The sequence below is a fragment of the Sphaeramia orbicularis genome, chromosome 9 (assembly GCF_902148855.1).
Source record: "Sphaeramia orbicularis chromosome 9, fSphaOr1.1, whole genome shotgun sequence".
NCBI lineage: Eukaryota > Metazoa > Chordata > Actinopteri > Kurtiformes > Apogonidae > Sphaeramia > Sphaeramia orbicularis.
In genome coordinates this window covers 5,793,029-5,815,572 of record NC_043965.1, presented here as the reverse complement: position 1 = coordinate 5,815,572, position 22,544 = coordinate 5,793,029, and the positions used below count along the sequence as shown (strand labels likewise).

At 28.0% G+C, this 22,544-nt stretch overlaps 1 protein-coding gene across 1 annotated transcript in view; it reads right to left on the bottom strand.

Moving 5' to 3' along the window:
• Positions 1-22,544, bottom strand: part of cnot6l (CCR4-NOT transcription complex, subunit 6-like) — a 39,157-nt gene that overhangs the window by 9,793 nt on the left and 6,820 nt on the right. The window contains exons 4-10 of the mRNA XM_030143128.1: positions 18,857-18,942; positions 16,352-16,441; positions 16,161-16,229; positions 14,516-14,673; positions 5,817-5,971; positions 4,283-4,434; positions 1,786-2,013 (exon numbers count right to left, since the gene is read on the bottom strand). Coding sequence (XP_029998988.1) covers positions 1,786-2,013; positions 4,283-4,434; positions 5,817-5,971; positions 14,516-14,673; positions 16,161-16,229; positions 16,352-16,441; positions 18,857-18,942 — 938 coding nt within the window. The remainder of the gene's footprint in view (positions 1-1,785; positions 2,014-4,282; positions 4,435-5,816; positions 5,972-14,515; positions 14,674-16,160; positions 16,230-16,351; positions 16,442-18,856; positions 18,943-22,544) is intronic.

Here is a 22,544-nt window from a genome sequence, read left to right as displayed (position 1 = left end):
TTTTTGGGCTGTTCTCTTTTTTTTCTTATAGTGGAGAATTTTTTGGGCTGTTGCACCTCTGGGCCATCGTATGATTGTTTTAAGCAAGCACTTAATGTTAGTTTGAAGGAAAGCACTTGTGTCGTCTTCCTCAGTGAGAAGTAAAAAAGTAGATGGTTAGTTGTGTTAGAAAATTATTATTTACAGTCAAAGCACGAAAAATATTTCAGAAATTCAGAGGTAGAACTTAAAAAATCATAGTCACAGATAAAAACAAAAAAAAAATCAACATTGAAAGAAATTAACAGTTAATAAGTCACTTAAGAAAAGCTAAATATAGAGAAAAAAAATATTTGGGAACTGCCACAAAAGTAGCACTGGGTCTTTATGATGGAGGACCAACCCTGCCATATTTTTTTAAAAAAAATACAGAAATATAAAAATGGCTTGATAAATTAATTTTCCTACCATTTATTCATCTATTTTCTCCTTATTTATATTTTTCCTTCTTTAATCTTTATTTCTGTGTTGCTTTCTATTTACATTTTCTTTATTTCTTTTCTTATTTCTATATTTTATTTACATCTGGCATCTTATTCATTTATTGGCTTTTTTTTTTTTAATTTATAGTCATATATCGGCTAAAATTTACTTAGAGGGTCAAATGAGTGGCCATTTTCATCAAAAAAAAAAGCTGTAAGAAATGCATAGAACTGTGTTGAAATAATGCTAATACATTTGTGCACAGACTACTGATATTATTTGACAGTGGAAGCTCTATTTTCAGAAATATTGGATTTTGAATACCATGTGTATGTGAAAACTTTTGCTGGTGGACAGACATGACATTACCCATGATGCTCTGGTCAGTACCAGTACTTTATTAGTATTAAACTTATAGACTTACTATTGCTAATTCTCCTCTTATTCATGAATGTTAGTATTGTGGATCTAAAACAATAACAGCTGACACAAAAATACAAAATGTGTCAGTGGACAGATGTGACATGGTTGTTGTGGATCCCATCATACTGATGCTCTGCAGCCATGTCACCGTTTACACTAATGATCCCTGTGCAAAAACTAGGATCTGAATTATTTATTGTATAGTTTATCATCAGAATAAAGAGGAAATAACAATATAGAATTGTTATTTCTTTATAAAAATGCTTATTATTAGAAAACTGTTGATTTAAAAAGTGACGTGTGCCATTCTTCATGCATGTATTGGTGTAACATAAGCAGGATGGATCAGGACCATACTCCAGATTGAACCTGTAAAAATAAAACATGTGATATGTAGGAGAGAATCTGGTAAGAAAAACTGGGGAATCTAAAAGAATAGAATATTTGTTTTTCAGGAAAATTCAGTTCAAATATAACTTGGCCATTTGTGACATGAAAATATAGCATTAATTGTGATGAAACTGGACATTTTTGAGCTGAAAACATAGTTCATATGAGCATCAACATGTTGAACAGAACTGAAATCCTGTAAATTTGTAGAACTTGCATTTACCAACACAGAGTTCCTTTGGGGATTCACTTAGATTTATACACAAAGACAGAAATAAGACCTCTAAGCACATTTTAGCCTGTTTACATTTTCAGTATTCCCCTTTTGCATTTTCTTCCTCTATTTATTTCTCATATATATATTTATTTTTTCATACTTTAATGGTTAAAAAGCCACATGTGACCTAAACCCAATGTTTAACCACATTTCAAAACTCCACTTTCTGTAATTTCCCAACGACACGAGTGGCTCCAGACGAACTGAAAGCATTAGTTTCATTTTGATCGTACCGGAGTCGGGCAGCGAGTTGAGGTCAGCGCACAGGACGATGGGGATGGAGGACGGGTCGGAGGTGGGCGAGCCGGTCGCCACGGAGCCCGAGGCCCTCTCGGCGATGCTCTTGAGCTCAGACAGGAACATCATGGTCTGGATGAGCTTGACGTCCGAGTACTCGGGGTCCCAGTGCATGTGGGCGTTGGCCACCAGGATCAGCTGCCTCTCCTGCGGCGGCTTCATGCCTGGAAAAACCACCAACTACCATCAATTACACTGGTCTAAAAGGAAAACACTTCCAAATTAAAACATACAAATTTAACCTTACATAAAAAAACACTGTACAGTACTGATTTATGAAATTAGATTGCTCTACATCATTTGACAGTTTTTTTCTTTTATGTCTTTCATGTATTTTACACCATTTTTGCTTTTAAACCTTTTACATAGTTTTTTTTTTTTTATCTCCTTATACATTTAAATTTTTCTTATGTCATTTTTGTCTTTTATGCAGTCGTCTGTCATTTTTTGCAGTTTAATATTTTTTTCTTGCTTTATCTTGTACATTTTTTTTTATCTTGTTACATATTTTTCTTTTTTTTTTCTTATGTCATTTTGTCTTGCTACATATTTTTGTTTTCTTCTTCTTGGATCATTTTTGTCTTTTTTTAATCTTACATATTTTAAATTTTTTTCGTCTTATGTCATTTTTGTCTTTTATGTCGTTGTCTTTGTCATTTTTTGCAGTTTAATATTTTTTTCTTGCTTTATCTTGTACATTTCTTTTTTATCTTGTTACATATTTTACTTTTTTTCTTATTTTTTATGTCTTTCATGTACTTTTACACCATTTTTGCTTTTTAAACCTTTTACATTGGCTTTCTCACCATATATATTTTACATTTTTTTCTTCTTATGTCATTTTGTCTTGTTACATATTTTTGTTTTCTTCTTGCATCATTTGTCTTTTTTAAATCTCTTTACATATTTTAAATTTTGTTCTTATGTCATTTTTGTCTTTTATGCTGTCATCTTTGTCATTTTTAGCAGTTTAATATTTTTTCTTGCTTTATATTGTAGATTTTTTTTTTTTATCTTGTTGCATATTTTACTTTTTTTCTTCTTATCTTTTATGTCTTTCATGTGTTTTACACCATTTTTGCTTTTTAAACCCTTTCCATTGGTTTTCTCTCCTTATATATTTTACATTTTTTTTCATCTTATGTCATTTTTGTCTTGTTACATATTTTTGTTTTCTTCTTCTTGCATCATTTTTGTCTTTTTTTGGTCAATAACAGTGGATGGAGCCACTTGTTTTTATGTTGAGTTATTGATATTTTTGCTGAAAAAGTCACTTTTTCTTTAGTTTTCTCTGTTTCTGATATAATAACCCTCAACTCTAATTAGATCTTTAATGAATATCTACATGATCAGTAAATTAAGAAAATACCAGATTTTCCCTGAAAAATACAAAATACAGCTGATATTATTATAACAAATGGTGATAAATCACTTAAGATGAGGGTTAAACCTACAAACTTAACCTTATATATTAAAAAAACAAAACACTGTACAATACTGCTTTATGTAAGTAGATTACTCTAAATCATTTAACAGTTTTTATCTTTTATGTATTTCATGTATTTTATGCCATTTTTGCTTTTAAACCTTTTATACAGTTATTTTATCTCCTTAAATATTTAAATTTTTTTTCTTCTTATGTCACTTTTGTCTTTTACGTCGTCGTCTGTCATTTTTTGCAGTTTAATATTTTTTTCTTGCTTTATCTTGTACATTTTTTGTATCTTGTTACATATTTTACTTTTTTTTTTTTCTTGTTACATAGTTTTGTTTTCTTCTTCTTGCATCATTTTTGTCTTTTTTTGGTCAATAACAGTGGATGGAGCCATTTGTTTTTATGTTGAGTTATTGATATTTTTGCTGAAAAACTCACTTTTTCTTCAGTTTTCTCTGTTTCTGATATAATAACCCTCAACTTTAATTGAATCTTTAATGAACATCTACATGATCAATAAATTAAATATAGGAAAATACCTGAAAAATACAAAGTACAGCAGATAATATTAAAACAAATGGTGATAAATCACTTAAGAAGAGGGTTAAACCTACAAACCTGACCTTAAATATTTTTTAAAAACACTGGACAATATTGATTTATCCAAGTACATTGCTCTAAATCATTTTACAGTTTGTATCTTATGTCTTTTAAACCTTTTATGTTGGTTTTATCTCTGTATATATTTTATATTTTTTTTCCTATGTCATTTTTGTCTTGTTATATATTTTTGTTTTCTTCTTCTTTTTGCAACATTTTTGTCTTTTACGTCGTGGTCTTTGTAATTTTTTGCAGTTTAATATTTTTTCTTACTCTATCTCGTACATTTTTTCACCTTGTTACATATTATACAGTTTAATTCATTAAATTAATTCCCATATCACATCATTGAACTCATGGAAGTAGAGCAGTAAAAGGTTGAGCAGGTCAAGTCTTACCACCAGAGAACATGTCCTTGTTGACCTCGAGGAGAACGGCGACCCCGATGTTGTCTTTGGTCATCACTCTGTTCAGCATGACCTCTGACCCCTCGGAGTTGGCCATGGCCACCTGGTTAAACTCCACGGTGTGTTTTTGGACCAACGTGAACCTTCAAACACAGATCAGACCATAAGAAGTGAAGATTAACAGCTTTATTTCCTTTAGTTTGAAGGTTAAATTAAATTAAATTAACATGGCATAATCAATTTATGGGTCTATATGTAGTATTTTTACTTTAAAATAAAATAAAAAAAAAAAAACACCTAAAATTCTCACTCTGAGGATGAGAACCAGTAAGAAACAACTGTCAGAGTCAAAGAAAAGAAGTGACAAAAATAGATGCATTGTTTTCTCTGATTTCTTTCTTTGATTCTGAGGCTTATGATGGTATAAAGTTATTATGGGATGTTCTTATCTTTGCTAAGTTGCCATTTGTTGATTCACGGTTCAGACTAAACTGTGACCGTTCTGACCTTGTTTGTTGCGTTCAAAACAAATCTGTAGTTCAAACCGTGTTATTCTGAGCGACTGTTAAAAGAAACGTCTGTAAGTTTTAGTTTATAGACGAAAATTTGATGATACCCTAATACAGATGTGAATGTGTAAACAATGAGCTTTATACATTATTAAGTGACTGATACAGTCTGTGGATACATAAGGTTGATTCATTGGTAGTTTTGGTTTGAAGTGTGTTCTGGTACCAGACTGACCCCTACTGGTCAGAGTGTGGAACATGAATACTGCATAGAACCACTTTAAACAGATCATTTATATCCATGTCATACTGGATTCTTCTTCAAGTGTGAATCCATTCAAAGTCTGAAGCCGATAACCTGCTGAATATCCCTCGAACGCCAAAACAAATAAAAACACACAAAAACAAATAAAAAAACACCAAAACAAATAGAAACAGAACAAAACAAATAATAACAGACATAAACACACCAAAACAAATAAAAGCAAATAAAAACACACAAAAACAAATAAAAACACAAAAAACAACACACAAAACACACTAACAAATAAAAACACACAAAAATACACCAAAACAAATAAAAACACACCAAAACAAAACACACCAAAACAAATAAAAACATACCAAAATAAAATAAAAACGCACAAAAACACACCAAAACAAATAAAAACACACAAAAAAAATAAAAACACACCGAAACAAAACACCAAAACAAATAAAAACACACAAAAACAAATGGAAAAAAACACCAAAACAAATAGAAACAGAACAAAACAAATAATAACAGACATAAACACACCAAAACAAATAAAAGCAAATAAAAACACACAAAAACAAATAAAAAACACAAAAAAACAACACAAAAACACACTAACAAATAAAAACATAAAAACACACAAAAACAAATAAAAACACACAAAAACACAGCAAAACAAATAAAAACACACCTAAACAAAATACACCAAAAAAAATAAAAACACACAAAATCCCACATTCTAAATGTTCGTCCAACTCACTTCTCGGTCTTGAAGAACACCGCACAGCCGTCCACGTGTTTCCTCTCCTGTTCCGACACCAGTTTGGCACGAGACTTGGGACAGAAGTAGCCGTCGTAGCCGCGCTCTTTTAGTGTTTCCAAAAACAAAGTGTAGTACTGCTCCGTCTCCACCTCCTGCACACACACAACGCAGGAAATTCAACATGTACAGTCTGTTACTGCTGTCGACGCACCTTCTGATGGGACGTTACACTGTATTTACTCTATACACCCTATTCTACTGATACTTTTTACAAATTTTTACCTCAGTAATGTTTAACTTTCAGCTGCGCTCAAAGCAGTTTTGCAACATAAAAAAATAAACCTCTACCTTTACCACAACTGGAAGCTTTTAACACAGCATGCAATTACATTGTCAATATGTAAATAATGCTTAAATCTAAATGTATCTAGAAATTTCTAAAAAAAAAAAAGTCTTCACTCCACTTTGTATTTTGCTGCAGTTAACAGTGAATTTCCCAAAAATGGGATAAATAAAATCTTATCTTATCATGATTAAAAAAACATATAACGCTGCATTGTCACGTGATAAAAAGTTTTATTTTTATTATTATTATTATTATTATTATTATTATTATTATTATTATTATTATTATTATTTCAACCTCAAAAATTAATTAAATGATTTATCATTTATCTAAAATAGGGGTGTCAAACATGAGACCCAACAAAGGGTCCAATCCGGGCATGGGATGAATTTGCAAAATGCAAAACTTACACTCAAGATATTAATAATTTGGTGTCTACATATGTATGTCAAACTAATTTTAGATCAGGAGAAACATACAAACTAATATGATCTAAAGAACTAATGATCTAAGAACATACAGTCGCGGAAACATTTTTTAGACCACCCCTTGTTCTCTTCAATTTCTTGTTCATTTTAATGCCTGGTACAACTAAAAGTTCATTTGTTTGGACAAATATAATAATAACAACAAAAATAGCTCATAGTAGTTTAATTTCAGAGCTGATATCTATCCATTTTTCATGTTTTCTTGATAAAAACCAAAATCACTTCAGTTCTTCCATCGATATCTATGGCATTGTACTCTACGAAAACAGTGCTTTTAGGCATTCCATGTTTTCTTTTCTGTCTGTTTTAGTCACATGATATACACAGGAGTTAGGACTGGATTACATAACCATTGTGTTTAATAACTTTTAATGGTCTAATAACACTGGGTTACAAAAAATATGTTTTTAACAAGTTGTCTAGGTTTTTTCAACTGAATTAGGACCATTTTGCACCGCTAAATCCAAAAATGACATCTGTTTTTCTCAATCAGGTCAGGTTTTTTTTTGCTAATTTGATTTTTAAAAATTTGATCTTCTCACAATCTGCGCCCAAACTTTATCTTGGTCACCAAGTTTAACACCAAAATAAGATTGGTAAGCACACTTCATGAAACTTGTGACTTGATTCCTGTTAGGTACAATGGTGTATTCAGCGCAGATGTAGCAGAATACGTCAGGCTTATTTTTGTAAGATCTTCTAGTCAAAGCCATTTCATTCACCTGTAATATTAAAAAAACCATTAATCATAAATTGGCAAAAGTAACATCTTCAGACCTCGTTTATTGCAAGAAATATGAAAGAATTTTGTATCATATGATGTGAAAATGCCCATAAATGTAAGCAAAAATGTTAAAAAGCCAATATGTAGCATAGTTCAGAAAGTTGACCTGATTGAGCAAAATTCATGTGATTTTTGGATTCAGCACACCAAAATGATCCTAAATCACCTCCAAAAACCGAAACAATAAATTTGTTGTTGACCAGTGTAATTTTTTCCACAACTGTATACATGACGACAACCCCAAATTGTTCTCTTTTTTTGCTTTAGTGTCAAAGGAGTAAAATTACATGATGAAAATGTTACATTTACACACTATCCTTTTACAAAAAAATGTGAATAATCTTAAGAACCATGAACAACCTGAAACGTCTTAGAAAAATAAGTGGAATTTTACCAATATTCTGCCTGTTATTAAATGTTTTGTGTATTTGTAGATCCACTGTGATCTGTACGTCATAATGCACATGTGTAAATGATGAACTGAGACAGAATATTGTTTGAAAAAAAGAGAGAAAGCTTTGTAGTTATTATTCACAGGGTATTGTGTTATTATTTTACTGCTCTGGCCCATCAGATTTTTATCCTCACTGTATTGTTTTCTGAAAAATCCAAAAATATCCCCACAACATGATCGACGGAACATATTTTAACATAATTTGGTCTGAAGTGAACAAAGACGCTGATTATTTTTCGTGGTATTTTTTGTTAAGCAGAGACTTTCCCTGCAGCGTGGTGGATTAAAAGGATAAATCTGTTTCCTGTCTTGAGGTCAAACAGTGAATCTGTGAATCAGTGGACTCCTGGAGCCTGATCTGCCGTTTACTCTGCAGAAAACTGATAATTACAGCCACTCCACGGGTCGATATGTCGGCGTTAGAGGAGTCGGAGCTCAGTCACAGCAGAAAGAAATACCAGTACATGCTAGTTTCACATCCGAATATTAAACTTTTATTATATAATTAACCCTTTCATGCATGAATTATGAGAACCTTAATCAAGATTTTTTTGTTTTTGTTCCTCTTTAGGCATGAAAAAAAAAACAATGTGATTGAATTTTTTTTGTAAATCAACCTGTTTTTCATGGAGTTACAAAAATGTCCACTCAGCTACACCATGAATTTTATTCTTGAAGCAAAGAAACATGTATTTAAAACCCAATATCATAAAGTGATATGAAAACAGTGAAATGAAACCATGTTTAATGCAGCTAATCTGATGTTTTCTCACATTTTAACATATTCTAATACTAGTTATTACTCACTTCATGGAGATAATATGCAAAAAATAAATATTAACAATTGATTTCCACTCAAGAACCAACCAAGAACAGCAAAGTTACAATAATGGAATGAATTGCAGTTTATGAGATGATGCATAAGTGTCCACTGTGTTGGTTGATATGGAACTAAAACAACAAAACCCATGAATATACAAGAGTAAAGCTGTAGAGCAACTGTCCACTGTAGTGAGCACTATGCATGAAAGGGTTAAACACATTACATACATATTAATATAAACAGTTTAATATTATATTCAACTTTACATCCTATTATAGTTTATTCTTTATACCACCTGTTCTTCTATTTTTACCCCTGTTTTAAAAAAAAAGATTGTGTGACTTTTTAATTACATGGAGACAGAAACGGTACCTCAGTTCTCTGTATGTCCTGCGCATCTAGTGAATTGATAATAATAAAAAAAATCGTTGAATGTTCTTTTTGAATCTCAACCTAAACCAGAGGAAAACATATGTATCATCTGCAGCGTGTGCTGTAATAAAATGAGAATATCTTGTTTAATATTTAATTAGTTAATATTCTCAGAAAAAGCTCATTTTAAAATTATAAATAAAAATGAACCAAACGAAATGGACTGATACTAAATACTACTACTACTACTACTAATAATAATGCTAAATAAACTAGTAAAACTTAGAAAAAATTTAGATTTTTATGGTAAATTTTTATATGGTTTTATGTTTTCTCTTTTTTTATGGCAAATCTGATACTAAATGCTACTACTACTAATAATAAGAATAAATAACCTAGTAAAGGTTAGGTGGCATAAAAAATGTTGATTTTTATGGTAAATTTTTTTACGATTTTTTTTTTTTTTTTTTTTAAATGGTAAATCTGATACTAAATAACACCAATAATATATACTAATAATAATACTAAGTAACCTAGTAAAGCTAAGGTACCATAAAAATGATTTTTTTGGTAAATCTATGATTTTTTTAGTTGTTTTTTTATGTTAAATCTGATACTAAATAATACTAATAATATATTTTAATACTACTACTACTAATACAAAATAACGTAGGAAAGCTAAGATACCATAAAAATTGTTGATTTTTATGGTAAATTTTTCTACGATTTGTTTGTTTGTTTATGGTAAATCTGATACTAAATAATACTAATAAGATATACTAATAATACTACTAATGTATACTTATAATAATACTAAATAAGCTTGGTAAGGTTAGGTAGTGTAAAAATTGTTGATTTTGAGGGTACATTTTTCTTTTTTTTTTAATGATAAATCTGATACTAAAGAATACTGATAAAATATACTAATAATATATACTAATAATAATACTAAGTAACCTAGTAAAGCTAAGGTACCATAAAAATGATTTTTTTGGTAAATCTATGATTTTTTTAGTTGTTTTTTTATGTTAAATCTGATACTAAATAATACTAATAATATATTTTAATACTACTACTAATAATACTAAATAACGTAGGAAAGCTAAGATACCATGAAAATTGTTGATTTTTATGGTAAATTTTTCTACGATTTGTTTGTTTGTTTTTTTATGGTAAATCTGATACTAAATAATACTAATAAGATATACTAATAATACTACTAATGTATACTTATAATAATACTAAATAAGCTTGGTAAGGTTAGGTAGTATAAAAATTGTTGATTTTGAGGGTACATTTTTCTTTTTTTTATGGTAAATCTGATACTAAAGAATACTGATAAAATATACTAATAATATATACTAATAATAATACTAAGTAACCTAGTAAAGCTAAGGTACCATAAAAATGATTTTTTTGGTAAATCTATGATTTTTTTTTAGTTTTTTTATGTTAAATCTGATACTAAATCATACTAATAATATATTTTAATACTACTACTACTAATACTAAATAACCTAGGAAAGCTAAGATACCATAAAAATTGTTGATTTTTATGGTAAATTTTTCTACGATTTGTTTGTTTTTTTATGGTAAATCTGATACTAAATAATACTAATAAGATATACTAATAATACTACTAATGTATACTTATAATAATACTAAATAAGCTTGGTAAGGTTAGGTAGTATAAAAATTGTTGATTTTGAGGGTACATTTTTCTTTTTTTTTTATGGTAAATCTGATACTAAAGAATACTGATAAAATATACTAATAATATATACTAATAATAATACTAAGTAACCTAGTAAAGCTAAGGTACCATAAAAATGATTTTTTTGGTAAATCTATGATTTTTTTAGTTGTTTTTTTATGTTAAATCTGATACTAAATAATACTAATAATATATTTTAATACTACTACTACTAATACTAAATAACGTAGGAAAGCTAAGATACCATGAAAATTGTTGATTTTTATGGTAAATTTTTCTACGATTTGTTTGTTTGTTTTTTTATGGTAAATCTGATACTAAATAATACTAATAAGATATACTAATAATACTACTAATGTATACTTATAATAATACTAAATAAGCTTGGTAAGGTTAGGTAGTATAAAAATTGTTGATTTTGAGGGTACATTTTTCTTTTTTTTTTTAATGATAAATCTGATACTAAAGAATACTGATAAAATATACTAATAATATACACTAAGAATAATACTAAGTAACCTAGTAAAGCTAAGGTACCATAAAAATGATTTTTTTGGTAAATCTATGATTTTTTTAGTTGTTTTTTTATGTTAAATCTGATACTAAATAATACTAATAATATATTTTAATACTACTACTACTAATACTAAATAACGTAGGAAAGCTAAGATACCATGAAAATTGTTGATTTTTATGGTAAATTTTTCTACGATTTGTTTGTTTGTTTTTTTATGGTAAATCTGATACTAAATAATACTAATAAGATATACTAATAATACTACTAATGTATACTTATAATAATACTAAATAAGCTTGGTAAGGTTAGGTAGTATAAAAATTGTTGATTTTGAGGGTACATTTTTCTTTTTTTTTTTAATGATAAATCTGATACTAAAGAATACTGATAAAATATACTAATAATATATACTAATAATAATACTAAGTAACCTAGTAAAGCTAAGGTACCATAAAAATGATTTTTTTGGTAAATCTATGATTTTTTTTTAGTTTTTTTATGTTAAATCTGATACTAAATCATACTAATAATATATTTTAATACTACTACTACTAATACTAAATAACCTAGGAAAGCTAAGATACCATGAAAATTGTTGATTTTTATGGTAAATTTTTCTATGATTTGTTTGTTTTTTTATGGTAAATCTGATACTAAATAATACTAATAAGATATACTAATAATACTACTAATGTATACTTATAATAATACTAAATAAGCTTGGTAAGGTTAGGTAGTATAAAAATTGTTGATTTTGAGGGTACATTTTTCTTTTTTTTTTTTGGTAAATCTGATACTAAAGAATACTGATAAAATATACTAATAATATATACTAATAATAATACTAAGTAACCTAGTAAAGCTAAGGTACCATAAAAATGATTTTTTTGGTAAATCTATGATTTTTTTAGTTGTTTTTTTATGTTAAATCTGATACTAAATAATACTAATAATATATTTTAATACTACTACTACTAATACTAAATAACGTAGGAAAGCTAAGATACCATGAAAATTGTTGATTTTTATGGTAAATTTTTCTACGATTTGTTTGTTTGTTTTTTTATGGTAAATCTGATACTAAATAATACTAATAAGATATACTAATAATACTACTAATGTATACTTATAATAATACTAAATAAGCTTGGTAAGGTTAGGTAGTATAAAAATTGTTGATTTTGAGGGTACATTTTTCTTTTTTTTTTTAATGATAAATCTGATACTAAAGAATACTGATAAAATATACTAATAATATATACTAATAATAATACGAAGTAACCTAGTAAAGCTAAGGTACCATAAAAATGATTTTTTTGGTAAATCTATGATTTTTTTAGTTGTTTTTTTATGTTAAATCTGATACTAAATAATACTAATAATATATTTTAATACTACTACTAATAATACTAAATAACGTAGGAAAGCTAAGATACCATGAAAATTGTTGATTTTTATGGTAAATTTTTCTACGATTTGTTTGTTTGTTTTTTTATGGTAAATCTGATACTAAATAATACTAATAAGATATACTAATAATACTACTAATGTATACTTATAATAATACTAAATAAGCTTGGTAAGGTTAGGTAGTATAAAAATTGTTGATTTTGAGGGTACATTTTTCTTTTTTTTTATGGTAAATCTGATACTAAAGAATACTGATAAAATATACTAATAATATATACTAATAATAATACTAAGTAACCTAGTAAAGCTAAGGTACCATAAAAATGATTTTTTTGGTAAATCTATGATTTTTTTTTTAGTTTTTTTATGTTAAATCTGATACTAAATCATACTAATAATATATTTTAATACTACTACTACTAATACTAAATAACCTAGGAAAGCTAAGATACCATGAAAATTGTTGATTTTTATGGTAAATTTTTCTACGATTTGTTTGTTTGTTTTTTTATGGTAAATCTGATACTAAATAATACTAATAAGATATACTAATAATACTACTAATGTATACTTATAATAATACTAAATAAGCTTGGTAAGGTTAGGTAGTATAAAAATTGTTGATTTTGAGGGTACATTTTTCTTTTTTTTTATGGTAAATCTGATACTAAAGAATACTGATAAAATATACTAATAATATATACTAATAATAATACTAAGTAACCTAGTAAAGCTAAGGTACCATAAAAATGATTTTTTTGGTAAATCTATATTTTTTTTTAGTTTTTTTATGTTAAATCTGATACTAAATAATACTAATAATATATTTTAATACTACTACTACTAATACTAAATAACCTAGGAAAGCTAAGATACCATAAAAATTGTTGATTTTTATGGTAAATTTTTCTACGATTTGTTTGTTTTTTTATGGTAAATCTGATACTAAATAATACTAATAAGATATACTAATAATACTACTAATGTATACTTATAATAATACTAAATAAGCTTGGTAAGATTAGGTAGTATAAAAATTGTTGATTTTGAGGGTACATTTTTCTTTTTTTTTTATGATAAATCTGATACTAAAGAATACTGATAAAATATACTAATAATATATACTAATAATAATACTAAGTAACCTAGTAAAGCTAAGGTACCATAAAAATGATTTTTTTGGTAAATCTATGATTTTTTTAGTTGTTTTTTTATGTTAAATCTGATACTAAATAATACTAATAATATATTTTAATACTACTACTAATAATACTAAATAACGTAGGAAAGCTAAGATACCATGAAAATTGTTGATTTTTATGGTAAATTTTTCTACGATTTGTTTGTTTGTTTTTTTATGGTAAATCTGATACTAAATAATACTAATAAGATATACTAATAATACTACTAATGTATACCTATACTAATACTAAATAAGCTTGGTAAGGTTAGGTAGTATAAAAATTGTTGATTTTGAGGGTACATTTTTCTTTTTTTTTTATGGTAAATCTGATACTAAAGAATACTGATAAAATATACTAATAATATATACTAATAATAATACTAAAAAACCTAGTAAAGCTAAGATACCATAAAAATTGCTGATTTTTATGGTAAAATTTTCTACGATTTATTTGGGGTTCTTTTTAATGGTAAATCTGATACTAAATAATACTTATAATGTATTCTAATACTAAAACTACTAATTCTAATTAACCTAGTAAAGTGTCTGACGTTAAAGGGTTAATTTCTGCTCTTTTTCGGTGACGTCTGACGCCTTGGCTTTACCTGCAGGCTGATGATGTCGGCGTCACAGTTGGTGATCTCCTCCATGATGCCCTTCTTCCTGTACTCCCAGTTCAGAGCCCAGGACGGACAGTAACCGTACAGCTGTCGCGTGGCGTATTTATCGCACAGTACGTTGTAGCACATGACGGTGAAGACGGCTGCGAAACAGGATGGAAAACCAGCACAGGTGGTGAGCAGGTCAAGTCCTAAACACGTCTGCTCCTCACTGTTTATTCTTCTAATTATAAAACGACACATTTTCATGGTACGATAAAGCTCTCACTGTTTCATGGGATCAAAGCTGTATCCATTTAAGTTCAATTCCAAGAGTTTTTCACAAATACACACAATTTTACTTGATTTTAATGACTTTTCCCAGCCTGGAAAGAGAAATGTTTTTTATTTTTCATGCTAAAATTATTACTGTTAGAATTATTATTACCACGACTACTACTACTACTACTCTTTATGACTAGAGATCATATGACATTCCTAATCTATGTTGTCGAACCCAAGAAAAAGTCCAAAATCATGACTTTACAGCAAAATGAAAATAGATGGGGTTCAGAAAGGAAATACACCAATGAGAAGCATCTGCCATTCACCTTATTCACATAAATATATTATCAGTTTTGTCCATATTGAAGCATATAAATCTTATCTCACTTGGAATGGTAGATTATTTTAATATTTAACATGTTTTTCATGATCCTTATGCTCATCCTCATTATTATTATTATTATTATTATTATTATTATTATTATTATTATTATTATTATTATTATTAATAATATAAGCATTATCATCATTATCATTATCATTATTATCATCATTATTATTATTATTATTATTATTATTATTATTATTATTATTATTATTAATAATAATAATAATAATAATAATAATAATAATAATATAAGCATTATCGTTATTATCATCATCATTATTATTATTATTATTATTATTGTTGTTGTTGTTGTTATTATATGCATTATCATTATCACATCATTATTATCATTATTATGTCATAATAATCATTATCACATCATTATTATTATATTATTATAAGCGTAATCAATATTATCATCGTTACTATCATTATCACATCATCATTATTATTATTAATATTGTTATTATTGTAAGAATTATTATTATTATCATCATAATCATCATCATCATCATCATTATTATTATTATTATTATTGTTATAAGCATTATCATTATCACATCATCATTATTATCATTATCATTAACATATTATTATTATTATTATTATTATTATTATTATTATTAAGGAATACATTGAAGTGGAGGCCTTATTTGTTATATAAAACGATTAAAAATGATTAAAACGATTAAAAACAATTAAGTTTGGAAACAATAAAAGCCAAATAAAAAAAATATTGAATTATTACATTTAAAAGAAGTTACAACAAATTGGGTAAAATATGTTGAAATTAAAAATGTGAATTGCTGTACAGAGGTTTTTCAGGTCTACAATGAGGAAAATAATTTTCTAAAATCAGCAGAAATGGGTGGAGCTTAAACTGCTTTAGTTCATACGACTGTAACGCCACCGTATATTTTATATAACTGTAGTTTTGAACGGCGTTCCTGAACTTTCCTGCGTCGTCCACCACCGTACCTGTGGGAATCATTTGGTCTCGTTCTTTCAGAGTGATCCACGGTCTTTGGGGAAGCTGCTCCGGATGCACTGGAAACACGACAGCAAAAACTCAGCGCTCGTTTGTGCGTGACAAACACAAAGGCCCGACAATAAACAGCCGCTCAAATATACATGAGCGGCGGCGAAGGCTCAACACCTGAGACCTTTACCTGCCAGATTGTCGAGCATGTAGTTCAAAAGCTTTCTGGTTCCGTCTGGTTCCTGGTACAGGTTGAGGATGTCCTGGGACAGAGGGTTTCCTAAAAAAAAAAACAAAAAAAACCCCCCCACAAATCAACACTTACGCTATGTGGACTAAAGTATGTGGACACGTTGAATTCAGGTGTTTGTTTTTTCTAACGGGTCTGGGATACATACATGGGTTTAGTTATTTCCCACATTATCTTTGTTTTTTCTTATCTTTTGTTTAATTTAAATACATAGATATTGATCATGGTAAGCTATAATAATAATTTTTCACGTTTTATCATCAAATTTACCAGTTTTTAACATATTCTGAAAATTATATCCAGCATAAAGGACATACTTATTGCATTAGATTGTTTTGTTTTTATTAGCATCTTACCTGATTTTGGTATTTAAAGTGTACTTTGGATTTATATCATAATTTTAGCACAAAAACACAAAATATTCAACATAGTTCTACACTAAAACGCAATTTATTTGAACTTCCAGCCAGAAAAAAATGCTCTGATCTTTGTTTTTTCTTATCTTTTATTTTATTTAAATACATAGATATAATAATAATCTTCATAGTAGATAGATAGTTTTTTTCAGTAACATTTAACCTTATTTTGGTATTTAAAGTGTACTTTGGATCTACATCATTGTAAGCCAAAATACTGTAAAATCCATACGAAGAGGGGAAAATACTGGGAAAATAAGCATCTTTTTTTTTTTTTTTTTTTGTAACATCATTTTTAGCACAAAAACACAAAATATTCAACATAGTTCTGAACTAAAACACAATTTAATTGAACTTCCAGCTGCAAAAAACTGGTCTAATGAGGAGGAAATGATTTCAGTTATCTCAGACATTTCTTTCACTCTTATCTTTGTTTGTTCTTATCTTTTATTCAAATACATAGATATAATAATAATTTTTCATGTTTTTATCATCAAATTGATCAGTTTTAAACAACAATGACTAACAAAATAATATAGTTTCATGTTGAGATAAATATTATTGCATTGGTTAGTTTGGTTTAAATTGTTATCTTTGCTTCTGAGATGGTTTTTTACTTAATTTCTATCTATTTTAGTTTTTTTTTTTTTAATCCATGACTGATTTTAAATGTTCTAATAAATGAATAAGATGTCAAATGAAAATAAAATATAGAAATAAATAAGAAAAGAGATAAAGAAAATGTAAATAGAAAGCAAGGCAGAAATAAATGCAGTGATAAAAACTAAACACGGAAAAAGAATAATAAGGACAAAATAGATAAATAAATGGTACGGAAATTAATTTATTGAGCCATTTTTACATTTCTGTATTTATTTTTAAATATGGCAGGGTTGGTCCTCCGTAATAAAGACCCAGTGCTAGTTTTGTGGCAGTTCCAAAATATGTTTTTCTCTATATTTAGCTTTTCCTAAGTGATTTATTAGTTGTTAATTTCTTTCAATGTTAATTTTTTTTTTTTTTTTTTAATCCATGACTATAATTTTAAATATTCTTCCTCTAAATTTCTAAAATATTTTACATGCTCTGACTGTAAATTATTTTCTACCACAACTAACCATCTACTTTCTTCACATCTCACCGAGGAAGAAAAATCTCCCATTAAACTTTAAGGAAATATTGATGTTTATAAACTATATGGACAAAAGTATTGGGACACATCATGTCTACAGCTGTAAAATGTCCTGTTCATGAGGATTTGAGATAAAAACATCCATATTTCCTTAAAGCTGCGTATGACGTTCATCATCAGTTTTTAATCAAATCTGTAATCAAAAAATTTGTCTGCTCCGCTTCCCACAATGCACGTTGCGACAAATTTCCAAAAATGCCCGAGTTACCTACCGACTCTGTTTGTAAACACATGGATTGTTTATGGTGGAGTACACTTTGAAATTGTTCACCGTGAGGGAAGAGATTCAGGTGCGTAATCACGGAAACACTCACAGATTCGTGATACTTAGGCCATGACTTGGGTTTTACAGATTTGATGAAAAACTGGTGACGAACATCATGCACAGCTTTAAACTTTAATGGCAGATTTTTCTTCCTCAGTGAGATGTGAAGAAAGTAGATGGTTAGTTGTGGTAGAAAATTATTATTTACAGTCAGAGCAGGGAGAATATCTGAGAAATTTAGAGGTAGAACATTTAAAATCATAGATATGGATAAAAAAAAAAACTAAAACAAAATCAATGTTGAGAGAAATGAAGTAAAAACCATCTCGCACGCAGTTTGGAAACAGATAAATATATAAACCAAACTAACCAATATAAAATCCCAATATAAAACTATATTATGACAGTCATAAGAAACACCTGAATTCAACGTGTCCACATACTTTTGTCTATATAGTGTTTTTACAGCCAAATACAGACGACAACCAAGACTTGTTCAGATACATTTAAAGATGCTCTTTGCAAAAAACAAAAAAAACCAAAACAAAAACAGAATTGAATCAGTCTCTCACCTTTTAGCCCCAGGGTTTGTAACTGGAAAAGTCTCCCAAGTTCATAAGGCAGAACTCGTAAAAGATTGTTGTTTAAAAGCAATTCCCTGCAAGAAAAAAAACAACAACACACAATTCTTAGTATATTTTGTTTCCTTCTCACACTTTCTACCGACTGTCATTAATGTTTCTTCATCTACATTGTTCAGTTTAGTTGTTATTTTTATAAGTAACGCGGTCTGTTTCTCAAAACTGAAGGAGAAGTTGCATTTAATGATGTTTTTGGCCAGACTTTTAAGACTTTTTGCCACCAAACCCTTCCGTAATTCCAAACTAAACTCTACTTTTCAGCAAAAAATAAACAAAGTAGAGGTTTTAGGCCAGGGGTGTCAAACTCATTTTAGTCCAGGTTCCAAATTTCAGTTAAATTTGATCTGAAGTGGGCTGAACCAGTAAAAATAATAACATAATAATATATAAATAAAGTCAACTCCAAACTTTTCTCTGTGTTTTAGAGCAAAAAAAGTAAATTTACATTATGAAAAGGTTTACATCTACAAAGTATCCTTTCAAAAGATGTGAATAACATGAACAAACTGAAAAAAATAAGTGTAATTTTAACAATATTCTGCCTCAGTTTATCATTTTCACATGTACATTATAACGTACAGATCACAGTGGATCTACAAATACACAAAATATTTAATAACAGGCGGAATCTTGTTAAAATTGTACTTACTTCTCTTAATACATTTCAGGTTGTTCATATTTGTTCAGGTTATTCACTTTTTTTGGGAAGTTATACTTTGTTTTAGTGTAAATACATGAAAATATTTACATTTACAAAGAGAAAAATCTGGAGTTGTCATTATTTCTATGTTATTATGATAGTATTTTACTGTTCCTGCCCACTTGAGATTAAACTGGTCTGAATGTGAAACCTGAACTAAAAGGATTGTTCATATCTTAGGGTAAATTTTGCATTTCATAAATTCATCCAAAGGGCCGGACTGGACCCTTTGGTGAGCCGGATTTGGCCCCCGGGCCGCATGTTTGACACCTGTGTTTTAGGTAAACAAACCAGTTATTGATCCGTAAAAATAAGTAGACAAATGTTAGAAAATATACCGATTTTAATGATTTACATTCACAAAATATACTGATTTTAATGAGTTACAGTCAGATAATCAACATTTACACCAAATTCTGCATCATTCTGTCACACAATTCTACAGGTATTGCCATTTTTCTTAACATAATTTGCTTTTTTTGTTTGCTAGACTGCATATTTTACTCTCCAGATGGTTTAATTATTTAATTATTTCATCATTTTAGCACAAAAACAAAAAATATTCAACATACTTCTACACTAAAACACAGTTTAATTGAACTTTCAGCTGCAAAAAAACTGCTCGGATGAGGAGGAAATGGTTTTAGTTATTTCTCACATTTTTTTCCCATTCTTATCTTTTTTAATTTAAACAGATATGTATCGATCATGGTAAGTTGTAGAAATAATTTTTCATGTTTTAGCATCAATTTATCAGTTCTGCAACATATTCTGAATATTGTATTGTGCATAAATGTCAGATATTTTCCATTAAATTGTTTTTTTTTAGTAGCATTTTACCTTGTTTTGGTATTTAAAGTGTACTTTGGATCTATATCATTTTATATCATCATTTTAGCACTAAAACACCAAATATTCAACATAGTTCTAAACCAAAACACAATTTAATTAAACTTCCAGCTCCAAAAACTGCCCTAATGAGGAGGAAATGGTTTTAGTTATTTCTCACATTTGTTTCACTCTTATTTTTTTTTATTTAAATACATAGATATGGATCATGGTAAGCTATAATAATAATTTTTCACATTTTATCATCAAATTTATCAGTTTTTCAACATATTCTGAATATTATATCCAGCATAAAGGACATACTTATTGCATTAGATTGTTTTTTAGTAGCATCTTACCTTAATTTTATATTTAAAGTGTACTTTGGATCTACATAATTTTATATCATCATTTTAGCACAAAAACGCAAATATTCAACATAGTTCTAAACTAAAACACAATTTAATTGAACTTCCAGCTGCAAAAAACTGCCCTAATGAGGAGGAAATGGTTTTAGTTATTTCTCACATTTCTTTCACTCTTATCTTTGTTTTTTCTTACCTTTTTTATTTATTTATTTAAATACATAGATATGGATCATGGTAAGCTATAATAATAATTTTTCACGTTTTATCATCAAATTTATCAGTTTTTCAACATATTCTGAATATTATATCCAGCATAAAGGACATACTTATCGCATTAGATTGTTTTTTTAGTAGCATCTTATCTTAATTTTATATTTTAAGTGCACATTGGATCTACATCATTTTATATCATCATTTTAGCACAAAAATGCAAAATATTCAACATAGTTCAAAACTAAACCACAATTTAATTGAACTTCCAGCTGCAAAAAACTGCTCTGATGAGGAGGAAATGGTTTTAGTTATTTCTCACATTTGTTTCACTATCATTTTCGATTTTTCTTATCTTTTACTTTATCTAAATACATGGACATTATAATATTTTTTCATGTTTTTATCATCAAATTTATAATTTTTTCAACATATTCTGAATATTACATCCTGCATAAAGGACATACTTATTGCATTAGATTGTTTTAGTAACATTTACCTTATTTTGGTATTTAAAGTGTACTTTGGATCTAATCTCAGTGTCATAACACCATCATTAGAAACATATTCAGTCTGTTTGTATGGATTTTGGGCTCAACTTAAGCCAAAATACTGTAAAATCCATATGAAGAGGGAAAATACTGAGAAAATAAGCATCATCTTTTTTTTTTTTTTTTACATCATTTTAGCACAAAAACGCAAAATATTCAACATAGTTCTAAACTAAAACACAATTTAACTGAACTTCCAGCTGCAAAAAACTGCTCTGAGGAGGAGGAAATGGTTTTAGTTATCTCAGACATTTCTTTCACTCTTATCTTTGTTTTTCTTAGCTTTAATTTTATTTAAATACATAGATATAGTAATAATTTTCACGTTATTATCATTAAATTTATCAGTTTTTCCAACATATTCTGAATATTACATCCTGCATAAAGGACATACTTATTGCATTAGATTGTTTTAGTAACATTTTGCCTTATTTTGGTATTTAAAGTGTACTTTGGATCTATATCATTTTATATCATAATTCTAGCACAAAAACGCAAAATATTCAACATAGTTCTAAACTAAAACACAATTTAATTGAACTTCCAGCTGCAAAAAACTGCTCTGATGAGGAGGAAATGATTTTAGTTCTTTCTCGCATTTGTTTCACTATCATTTTCGGTTTTTCTTATCTTTTATTTTATTTAAATACATAGATATAATAATAATTTTTCATGTTATTATCATCAAGTTTATCATTTTTTCAACATATTCTGAATATTACATCCTGCATAAAGGACATACTTATTGCATTAGATTGTTTTTTAGTAACATTTACCTTATTTTGGTATTTAAAGTGTACTTTGGATCTAATCTCAGTGTCATAACACCATCATTAGAAAAATATTCAGTCTGTTTGTACGGATTTTGGGCTCAACTTAAGCCAAAATACTGTAAAATCCATATGAAGAGGGAAAATACTGGGAAAATAAGCATCATCTTTTTTTTTTTACATCATCATTTT